General features: G+C 38.0%; 1 protein-coding gene across 1 annotated transcript in view; it reads left to right on the forward strand.

Annotated features, from left to right (window-relative positions):
* LOC101653412 overlaps positions 1-7,799 on the forward strand; it is a 39,310-nt gene extending 31,511 nt beyond the window's left edge. The window contains exons 7-8 of the mRNA XM_004698525.2: positions 4,980-5,070; positions 7,597-7,799. Coding sequence (XP_004698582.1) covers positions 4,980-5,070; positions 7,597-7,713 — 208 coding nt within the window. The 3' untranslated portion in view covers positions 7,714-7,799. The remainder of the gene's footprint in view (positions 1-4,979; positions 5,071-7,596) is intronic.
* Positions 7,800-12,298: the final 4,499 nt, after the last annotated feature.

The following is a 12,298-nucleotide window of genomic DNA, read 5'->3' on the forward strand; positions in this document are numbered from 1 at the left end:
TGTATGTATGGATTGTGATCAGAGTTGTATGAGCTCCTAATAAAGCGATATTTTTTTTTAATTCCCAAATGCCCAGATCCCCACTTAGGATCACTACAAGTTGGAAACAATATGATGGCAATGGTTTTTTGTTTTCTTTTTAAATACATGACTATAATTCAAAAAAATAAATGAATATAATATAGGGCATAAGTATATTTTCTTGGGGGAAAAAGTATTAATCATTGAACTTTTTAAATGTTCTTGAGATAGTAATAATAGGTTCCTAGAATCGATCCTACTTTTCAAATAGTGGAAAGACAAAGCCATGATCATTTTCTGATCCCCGGTGGTCCATCAGCTCCTCTAAGTTCCTGTAATTCGAAAACCCCTGCAGTCTGTTAGGATGCTGGTTTTCTAGCCACTTAGAATTTCTTACGTATCCTAGTGGCATGTGCATACTCCATGCACTGGAAAGCTCCTGCCCATATGTAGGAACAGGAATACACTAGTATGTTTGGATTAGTGCATCAATAAAGCTTCCACTGCAGAAAAATAAAAATGCACACAGTTATCTGAACAGAATCCAGAATGCCTAAACTCTTTTATCTTGCCCCCCCCCCCACGCCTTCACCTATCACAAAACACATCCTCTCATTCATTGCTAGTAGACTAAGAGGAAAACCAAACTCAAACACTGCCATTGTGTTGATTCCGACTCATAGCAACCCTACTGGACAGGGTAGAACTGCCCAGCTGAGTTTCTAAGACTGTGACTCCTCCCGAGAATAGAAAGCCTGGTCTTTCTCCAGAGGAGCTGCTGGTAGTTTTGAAGGCTGGCCGTTTCTGTAGCAGCCCAGTGCGTAAGCACTATGCCACCAGGGCTTGGTCACTCTGAAATCAACAATTTAAATAGTTTTAAAACAAATGAGCTCAACAGGAAACTAATTATATATAAAGTCAAAGCTCAATCAGTGGGAGGCGTTATAGGCTAATGACCAGCAATACATCATGACCAAAGTTGTATTAATCACAGTGCCCTCTTTACGCATCATATTCTGTGGACAAGGTATGATTAGCCTTATGATTTTTTAGGTTAATGACAGGTAGCTAAATATTACATAATTACCAGAGTACAAAATGTTGGTAGGTTTATATTATATAAGAAGTTGAAAGGGAAAAATACCTTAAACTTTTGAATGCCGAAGACTGATGAAATCCATCAGTGAACCTAATACCAAAAATAAGTTTGAGTTGTTTTTCAAACTTTGCTGGTACTCCATTCACAGAATACATGGCTCACTGAGTCCATATTTGCCACATGTGTTAGTCATTTCTTCTAAGTTAGTCTAGTGCGATGAATTCCGAATGTAGGTCGATTCTAGCTTTTCATGATTATTGTTTTCATTATGAGTGATGGTATACAGGAGCAATTTTAGAAGTCATAGTAAGGCCTTAGAAGCCCTAGTGGTTATCTGTTGGGCTGCTAACTACAAGGTTAGCAGTTTGAAACCACTATTCACTCCTCAGAAGAAAGATAGGACTTTCTACTCCTGTTAGCAGTTGCAGTTTCAGAAACTCAAAGGGGGCAGTTCTGCCCTGTCCTACAGGGTCTTTATGAGTCTGCATCGACTCAAGGCAGTGATAGTTAAATTCAGTAAGGCATTCTGATAATTAGGAGCATTCTGATAAAACTTACCATTTGCCTATATTAATTTTATGCTGCACAAACAATAAATGGCATGACATTTAGTCTCAAATTTTTCAATCTAAATCAGAATTTCAGGGCAATAGAATGATATAGTTTTAGGAGTTAGCATATAAAATAGTAGAAAATATTACTCAGAAAGACTCAGGCTTAGAATAAGTTGGACACAGTTCACCAAAAAGGAAGTGCGATATTGACAACCATACCCAACCACACAGTATACTCAGATTCTTTATGCTTATTAAATAAGCTTATAAATATAGCATTTTTAGGAATCACAAAAATAACAAGTAGCTCTAACTCAAATAGTAACACTTATATTCAAACACTGACATATGGTTTTTGATCTAGTATGAGAAAAGTTTATGTAATAAACTCCAGAATTTACTAAAGTTAATAGCTATTTCTATACCTAAAATAAGTGTCCTACTACTTATATCCCTTCTTTGCTTGTCCATTGCTCCCTAATGATGGGGTATACAATCATGACTCTTGTGTACTATAGAAATCCAGTTCATGTGTACCTTAAAGGTTAAACAATTGGCCATACAAACTATACCTTAAGACACAGGTAGGCAGGCACGCAGTGTTCCATCTTGCTTTGAAGCTGCTTATTCCACTAACCTTCTCAAGTGCCATGTTGTAGCTGAAGTCTTTCCTTTGAGTATTACTGGCAGCTAAGTAAAGTATGACTTTATGCTTGATGTTATTTTTAAAGCTCTAACGTACATAAGAGGTGCCCGGTGGCATAGTGGTTACAAGTTGGGCTGCTCACTGTGAGGTCAGCAGTTGGAAACCACTAGCCCTCCATGGGAAAAGGCAGGGCTTTCCACTCAGAAAGAGTTGCAGTCTAAGTAACTCAGGAGCAGTTCTACCCTGCCCTGTAGGGCCACTGTGAGTAAACATCGACTCAATAGCAGTGAGTTTGGCTTTCTGGAATGTACATAAAACCACCTTCCAGGGAGTTAATTCCAATTCCTGTTAATCCCAGAGTAGAATGTGCTTTGTAGGATTTTCAGTGGCAGATTTTTCAGAAGTAGAAACTTAGTCTTTTCTTCTGAAGTGCCTTTGCATGAACTTGAGCCTTTAACCTTTGACTCTGTACATTAACTTTTGTACCACCCAGGTACTCCTGGTTTATATTTTATTCCATTATTGGTAGTTCTTGCTTGGTTTCAAGGCTCTATAGTCTTTTTTCTCCATGACTCTGGCCCACCCCCATCCCCAGTAGTTTCAGTGCTGCCGGTGTCTATAGAACCAGTTTTGATACAATTCATAAGCGATTTAAGGGTCTACACCTTATGAAAACGAGCACATTGTCCAGTGTAGGGTTGGAAGGTGAACCCCTCAGTGTGGGAAGCACAGAGCTGTTGCCTCAAAATAAAGTCAACCTTAATGACATGGGTGGAGGAAAGCCTTTATGATCTTTGTTGTTTGGCATGACTCCAAATGAGAAGTGATAGCTGCAAACATCCACTAGTAATGGGAATGTACAATGTGTGAAGTATGGAAATTGGAAGTCATCAAAAATGAAATGAAACTCTTGTTGATCAGTATCCCAGTTGTTAGTGAGCTCAAATGATCTGACATTGGCCATTTACAATCTAATAACCGTATGGTCTCTGTGCCAGGAGTGAAATACAGGACTATTCCTGGTCATTTAATAGCCATACACCTGTAAGGAAGACCAGTTAGTACAACCTTTATTCAACTTTATGCACCAACCACAAATACCAAAGTTGAAAATTGTTCAGTCCCAAAGTGATCAAGCATGCATTCAAGATGCACTGTAAATTATTAATGATTGGAATGCAGAAGTTGGAAACAAAGTTGTTGTTTTGAGGTAGTGTCACTATGAAGAATGGGAATTCTAAAACAGTTGTGCTCGTGTAGAATCTGTACGTGAATCAAAGGCAGCCATTCAAAGGAAGCAAAAGACACTGCTTGATTCATAATTGGAAAAGGTGTGTGGCAGGGTTGTGTCCATTCCCCTGACATACCCAGTTTGTATGCTGAACCAGTAATCTGAAACACCAGACTGTATACAAAGAAGAACACAACCTGTGTTCATTCACATCCTGTGGTATGCAGAGGATTCCGTTTTCCTTGCCAAAATGAAGTCAGCTTGAAGCTCTTACTGATGCAGGTAAAGAACTATAGCATTCACCATAAATCTAAACGTGAAGAAACAAAAATGTCTCAACTGGGTCATAGTACACAGATTAAAAAATAACGTTGTCAACAGTTTCATTCTACTTAACCAGTTAACATCCAAGGAAGCAGTAATGAGGGAACAACATATTGCATTGGACAAATTTGCTACCAAAAGCCACTTTAAAGTTTTAAAAAGTAAAGATGTCACCTTCATGACTGAAGTGTGTCTGACCTAGGCTATGGTCTTTTCAACCACCTCACACACATGCAAAAGCTGGACAATGAAAAAAATGAAGGCAGAAGAATTGATGTATTCCAATTGTGGTGTTGGCAACTAGTACTCTTGTCGACTGTCAGGAGAACGAGCAAATCCATTGTAGAAGAAATGCAACCACAATGCTCCTGTAACCACAATGATGGCAAGACTTCCCCTTGATTAACGTGTACATATCATCAGGAAAAACCAATTGCTAGAGATGGACATCATATTTAATCAAGAGAGAACCCTCCCCCCCCCCCAAATCAAATGCGTTGCCATCAAGTTGATTCTCACTCAAGTGACAGAGCAGAGCCGCCCTACTGGGTTTCTAAGGTTAGAGCAGCGTGTTCCCACCTGTATCCAAGCACTTTAGCCACTGTGCCACCGAGCTACTTGGTAAAGTAGTGGGTTGGCAGAAAATTAGGGACTATCAGTGAGATGGAGTGACATAATGGGTACATTATGTTCCAAAACGTATCGGGGGTGCGTGGCTGGGCAACATGTCATCCTGCTGTACAAAGATAGTTGTGAGTTGTCGCTGACTTGATGACAACTGAAGGCACGGCCCTGACTCAGCTTTGATATGCATGTCAGCTCTAAGGACTGATTTTTGACCTTATCCACGATTTTGTTAATCTCTTCAGTACTGTAACCTCAGAATTGGGCCAATGCGCTCTCCTCAGGAACTAGAAAAGTTAACCATTTTCTAGAAGGTTGCTAGGGCCCTACTTCTGCTGCAAACTTTTACCCATCTGCCTGCCTACGATATTACCTCTGCTGCATTTCCTTTTGCCATAACTCGATTTTTGTGTGTGCCATAACTCTTGTTTTCTTTCTTAAATTTTAGTTTCTAATAACTTAACAATCTTTGTAATATAGAGCCTGGGAATATATCAACCATAACATAAGGAAACAAGGATCTTTATTAGTAACAGTACCAAGTCTTGAAGAGTCTCTCTCAGGTCTTCAGGTATGTAAACCTTGTTTCCAGCATTTTTGTCAAAAGAATTTTTCTGGTAGCTATTACAATATTTTACAGACAGCTCTCTAAAAATAACTGATAGATGCTTGAGAAAATAGCAAGACTTTATGGTTTAAGTGCTGGCTTGTGGTTTCTTCACTGGTAACAACAGGTCAATAATTCTTACAGTGCTATCAAAGAACCCTGGTAGCATACAGTTTGAAGAGTTTGCCAGATAACTGAAAGGTTGGCAGTTTGAAGCCACCAAGTAGCTCTATAGAAAAAAGACCTATCTGCTCCTGTAAAGATTAAACAGAGAGACTCCCCAAACTCTGCTGTGGAGTTGATTGTGGCTGGTGATGACCTTGTGAGACAGAACTACCCTGGAGGGGTTTCAGGGATTTAATCTATACCAAGGCCAACTGCCATGGCCCTGGCAGAGTGGCTACTGGATTTGACCTACAGACTTGTCAGTTCCCATCTGAGCACTTAACCCGCTATGCCACCATAGCACTCTCCTATAAAGATCACAGCCTGAAAGCCCTTATGGGGCAATTCTACTTTGTCACTCAGGGTTGCTGTGAGTCAGAATTGATATGACAACACACTTAACAAGCTAAGCTATGGCTTAGGCTCATAAAAGCTATTGAATGTGAGCGGCTTCGAACACGCAGCATAATTTTGTCTCTTAGAGCAACAGTAACAGTTGCTCCAGGCTTGTAGAATCAAGCATGTGGACTGAAGGTCTGTCTGTTTGGAATCTTCTACAGACCACTTATTTGTTCCCCAGGTTCTTCAAATAAAATAAAGCTTATATTTAACAATAAGATGAGTTTAATAACTTAACCCATGTGGGAAGGTTAATTAGTCTTCATTAAGCTTTTTAAAATGACCTTTGAAAGGAGCCCTGGTGGTGCAGGGTTACGCACTCAGCTGCTAACTGGTGTGAACCTGACAGAAAGATGTGGCCATCTGTCTCCATGAAGATACAGCCTGGACCATCATGAAGCAGTTCTGTTCTATCCCATAGAGTAGCGCTGTGAGTCAAAGTGGAAGTTTTCACATTTTTCAGATAGCATCTTACTATCATTGTCTTTAGTGGTGCTCACCCTGCATGTAAGCACTGCCAAATATAACTAGCCATTTTTTTCCTTGAGAAGGTTAGCCATTTACCATCAATACCTTCTTACATTCTCATACTTACAAAACTAATCCCAACTTGTTAAAACAAAAGAAATAATGCAGAGATGCTTTTTCAAAGATGTTAATTTTCCCAGTTCCCCTGAGCCCCACACTTCACTCCCGTTCAGTAAGATTACTACAAGGAGCCTTGGTGAACAAATAGGTTACATTTTGGACTGCCAACCGCAGGGTCTGCAGGAGAAAGATGAAGCTTTCTGCTCCGGCATGGTTTTATGGCCTTAGAAACCCAGAGGGAAGGGACAATTTTACTCAGTCCTGTAGGGTCTCTAAGGGTTAATTGACTCAACAGCAGTGAAAAGATTGCTACCCTGTGAATGGTATGATCCTAGCATACTTTTTCATACTCATACAAGCAGACCTTTTAAAGCGCATTAACTCATCCACTACCATTAAGTCGATTCCACTTTATACCTGTATAAGGTTTCCAAGACTATAAATTTTTATGGGAGCTGACAACCTCATCTTCCTCCCTTGGAACAGGTGTTGGCCTTGCAGTTAAGAGCCCAGTTTCTTACACACAGCAAAGGCTCACTCACTGCCATATGTCAGTACTGACTTATAGAGACCCACTGTGCGTTTCCGAGACTAACTGGTTAAGGGAGTAGAAAGCCCAGTCTTTCTCCCTCTGAGCTGCTCTTGTTTTCAAACTGCTGACCATGCGGATTGCAGCCCGCATAACCACTGTACTACGCTCCTAGTGCTCCTTTAGAGGAAAAAGTAAAGTATCCAATTTATGGAATGGTGTTCATAAATATTTAAATAATTTGTTTCAGTGTACATACATCTGTATAGATAATCTTTAGAAATTAATATGTATGAAAGTTGTTACAAATAAACTCGAGTAACCATATTGTGTTCCCATTTAAAAGAGTACCTTTAAGCAGCTATTTTCCATGTTGGCTCCAGAATTTCTGTGGTGTGAGTGCTAAAGTTTTCTGAATGAAGGGAGGAGCCTGATGAAAATTACAGAGGGTTAGGGTGAGCCGTCGTCAAGTGATTCCTCAGCCCTCTCTTCTCTGTATACAGAAACCGTTTTTGGGGCTTGTTCATTTTCCTTGTTATCTTTATTGTTTAATGATAACTATTAAACCAAAAGCATTAAAAGAATTACTCAATCTGCATTTTCCTGTATTCTTTCAAGTTTCAAAAGCAGAATGGATTACTGAACTTGTCGTGTAATACCACCAGGTTCACATGGCACTATGCAGAGCTTGGTCCCGAGCATTATCGCAGATGTCTGCTGTGCTTAATGACTCAATTAGTGATGGCTTCTTGAAATCCCGGAGAAAATGATCAGTCTGCAAGTCTAATGTTTGTTTATAATTTTTTTAGACTAACATACAGTTATCTACTTGGATTGAAGAGGTACCTCTGAACTATGATGTATACCCAGAAAAGGATATGGACAGAGAAGCTCTTGAACAGATTCATTTGTATAAGATTCTATAACACTAAAATAATGTTTTGCCTTGATCTAATGTTTTATTAAACAAACTATAAAGTAATGAAAAGTAAAATATTACCCAATACCCGAACATTTTTGTATGTCTTTCTAGTCTTCATATATATGCTTATATATCTATAAATGTACAATTTTATTCTACTTTTTGTGATAACATAATTAAAATATGTATCTGAAAATATTTTTCTTGTTTTCATTTATTCTGGTAGAAAAAGAGCTATGTCTTTCTCTAAACACTAATTCTGTAGGCCAAGTTCAGATATGGCAAGAAAAAAAAAAGACAACGCCTATCATGAGGGAAGGGTAGGTGGGGTGGGGTAGGTTCCATTGTCCCTGGTATACAGCTTTATCTGAAGAGGTAACAGGTGGACTAAACTAAAAATAATTATAGTGGCTAGGGTCAAAACAGACCCAAACTAGAAAATAGCCTCTGGTAGAGATTACATCTAGGTGAAGCAATTGCTAGTGGTTTGGGATTTTTTTCAGTGATGATTTAAATTTCTTTTGAATCAGGAAAAGCAAAACTTTCTTTTCTTTTTAACACAAAGGGACATCAATATTCGAACACTTAACTAGCTGTAGTCCTTTCGTAGCTAGCATTTAATATTTTTACATTTGAAATTGTAGAATTTTTGAAAATCTATTTCTTGAATCTAATAGCAGTTCTCAACCTGTGGGTCGCGACCCCTTTGGGGATTGAATGACCCTTTCACAGGGGTCGCCCAATTCATAACAGTAGCAAAAGTACAGTTATGAAGTAGCAACGAAAATAATTTTATGGTTAGGGGGGTCACCACCACATGAACTGTCTTAAAGGGTCTCAGCATTAGGAAGGTTGAGAGCCACTAAACTAATACACTTCATTATCAAATACTTAAAAAAAAGAACTTTAGTGGCAGCCTAACTTTTGAAGGTACTAGTCAATGACAGATAAAAATTTAAAAAACGAAGTCTGGACTGCGTTTACAGTTAGTACTAGGAGATTTAATATTCAGTATCTGGTATAGTGTCAAGAACTTTAGAATGAATACAGGAATCTCAATGCCCAGTATCTTTCTTAGGTGGGTATTTCATAATTCTGCTAACCCATTAAATATTCTTTTTTTTTTAAATTGTTTATTAGGGGCTCATACAACTCAACACAATCCATGCATACATCAATTGTGTAAAGCACATTTGCACATTCATTGTTATCATTCTCAAAACTTGCTCTCTACTTAAGCTCCTGGCATCAGGTCCTCATTTTTTCCCCTCCCTCCCCACTCCGCATGCCCTCATGCACCCTTGATAATTTATAAATTATTATTTTGTCATATCTTTCCCACTAAACATTCTTAAGCCAAAAATTATTCAGTGCCATCTGTTGATTGCCACTCAGCAAAGTGAGTCAGAGTACAGCTAACTGCTCAATAGGCAACTCTTAGTAACTCAAAATAATGAAATCATTATCAACTACCGCCTTTCTAGTAACAATTGACAGATTGTTCCAGGAGGCTGTGCAGGTGATATTTTGGAAAAATAATTTTAGAAAAGGGAAAATAAAAAATTTAAATATTTCTAAGTAGTTTATCATTAATATGGTTCTTTTATAAATTAATATGGTTCTTTTATATAGTTAAATTATTTGTTGGTTTATTGTAATAACAGATTTAGGTATTTAAATTTCACAAACAACAAACCATACTACCTGAAGAATAGATTGAACATACTACATAGAGTAACCATCCATGGTGAAAAAAATGAGGCTATTAGCAAAATGGCGGATAAATTACAAACAGCACACACTGACTTTGATTTTATACTGTGCCCATTCTGTGTTTTTTAATCATTAAAAAAAATCATTTTATTGGGGGTTCATTCAACTCATCACAATCCATACATACACCCATTGTGTCAAGCACATTTGTGCATGTATTGCCATCATCATTCTAAAACATTTTTTTGAGGACCTAATGTCGGGGGTTTAAATGGAGAGAAAATGTTTTGAGAAACGATGTACAAATGCGCTTTACACAATTGATGTGTGTATGGATTGGGATAACAGTTGTATGAGCCCCCAATAAAATGATTAAAAAAAAAACAAAACATTTTTTCTACTTGAGCCCTTGGTATCAGCTCCTCATTTTCCCCCTCCCTCCCCGCCACCCCTCCCCCTCATAAACCCTTAATAATTTATAAGTTAATTTTTTTCATGTCTTACACTGTCTGATGTCTCCCTTTACCCACTTATCTGTTGTCTGCCCCCTAGGGAGGGGCTTATATTAGATTATTGTAATCAGCTTCCCCTTTCTCCCACACATTACCCTTACCCTCCTGCTATCTCTACTCATTATTGGTCCTGAGGGGTTATCTGTCCTGAATTCCCTGTGTTTCCAGCTCTTATCTGTCTGTACTAGTGTGCGTGCTCTGGTCTAGCCGGATTTGTAAGTTAGAATTGGGATCCAGATAGTGGTGGGATGTCCAGTTGCCTACAGATGTACTTTGGGTCTCCACTCCACACTCCCCCTCATCACAATGATGTGATTTTTTGTTCTTTGGTGCCTGATAGCTGATCCTGCCAACACCTCGCAATCACACAGACTGTGCCTATTCTTAGGAAAGTCTCTACTTCCCAACTTTGACTTCCAGTTGCTCCAGTGATTACATGACTGCCCCTCAGAAGCAGAAACCTACATTTGTTTCTGTAGTGCTCCTTGAATGCCAGCACTCCCATTCTGGAACGCCCTAATGAGAAAGAATACTTGAAGTGCCTAGAACCATGAGGATAAATTAGAACAATTAATTCAGCTCTCATTAGTGGAATACAGTCAAGAGTACAATGACAGAAGGCTTCCATAGATATGTGATTTGTATTCAAGCAACTAAATTGTACAATTACAGTAAATATCCAAATTAGTAGCTCTTTCACTAAAATACATGATCATTTGACAAATAGAGCTGTTGCTTAGAGTTAAACTGATACCATAAGTAATAAAGTTGCTTATTGAACTTCATAGGGAAGAAGACTGTAATTCCCACATCTTATACAAAAACAAAACATTTTCATTTCAAACTCTCCCATTTTTAAGGCAAATGAAAGAAAATATCGATACAAATAAATATATACACAAGGTTTTTTTAATTAAAAGTTTATTTAAATATATGACAAACATTGATAAGCTTCTGTTATCTATTCTTGTGTGTGATCCCAGTGGGTTTTTATAAAGGACAGAGCAGTTTCAGGCGTTACAGTAACTGAACACAGGCACCCTCGGCATTGCATACCCACGTGGCAACCTGAAGCCAGAGAGAGAACACAGCCCGCCAAGCGGAGTCTCGGCCCGGCCGAGCCACAGTCAATGGTACTGATTGACCCCATTGGCTGAAGCTTCTGTTATCTTTTACCCAATACAATATCTTCTTTTGAGTCAGGAAAAGCAAAACTTTTTTTTTTTAATGCAATGGGGGAAAGGGGAAGAGGGGAGGAAGGGGGAACCGATCCCACCCACCCAGGGTTTGAACAACAGAGATGTGTGTGAAGGGAGCCAGCAGTCAGTGTAAGATATGAAAACAATAATTTATAATTTTTCAAGGGGTCACAAGGGTAGGGGGAAAGGAGGAAGGGAAAAAAGAGAAGCTGATACCAAGGGCTCAAATAGTAAATGTTTAGAAAATGATGGCAACATAAGTACAAATATGCTTGATACAATTGACATATGGAATGTTGTAAGAGCCCCCAATAAAATGATTTAAAAGGGAACGAAAAGGAAGATTCACTACTGGTATTAAAGAATGCAATGGGACTTCAAAACTTAAACAACTAGTTCTAGGCTTTTTGTATCTAGTATATTATTTCTAAAAACTTCAGCACATTTTAAAATTGTATTTCCTTTTGGAGATTTACCTCTCGAAAGGAATATAATATAATTTTCATTATTACCCACTTACAAAAAAGATAAAACTTTACCCAATAAAATAATGGGTAAAAGAACAACAAACCAACAAAATTCACAGGAGAGAAAATAAAATTTTTAGACCATAGTGGGTAAAAGTAATGACAGAAAAATCATAGACAAATAGGATTTTTAAAGACATACAGGGTCATACTTCTTAATAGTTGAACACAATATTTAAGTCCTTATTTCATGTTAAGATGTTTTCATTGTAAATATAGAGAGAAAAGTTAAAAAAATTACTTTTGTTCCTTATTTTTAAAGTACCTTTAAAAATAAAACTAAACCACACTTTAGAACTACAGAACCTTTTGGAGATCTATGTCTTGAAAGAGGTTTATCTAATACACTTTTCATAATCTAATTATGAAAAAGAACTTCGAGTAGCAATCTAACTTTTAAAAGGAAGCTATTGGTCAGTGACTGAACAAAATGCTAAAAATAAAAGTTTAGAACTCTGCCTGTACTATTTGTAAATATTTCCACTTTAAGCAATAATTGTCATATGAACATCCATATAACCTCTTGGCCAAGAGAGAAATCACTACCAGTACCTTTGTGGTTCGTGTTTGGCCCACTTTCCTAACTTTCTTTTCTATTTAAACTTTTCATTGTGACTTGGGTGCAGGTTTACCGAGCA

This window comes from Echinops telfairi, unplaced genomic scaffold (assembly GCF_000313985.2).
Source record: "Echinops telfairi isolate 266 unplaced genomic scaffold, ASM31398v2 ScPeMD7_18;HRSCAF=68, whole genome shotgun sequence".
NCBI classification, from domain to species: domain Eukaryota; kingdom Metazoa; phylum Chordata; class Mammalia; order Afrosoricida; family Tenrecidae; genus Echinops; species Echinops telfairi.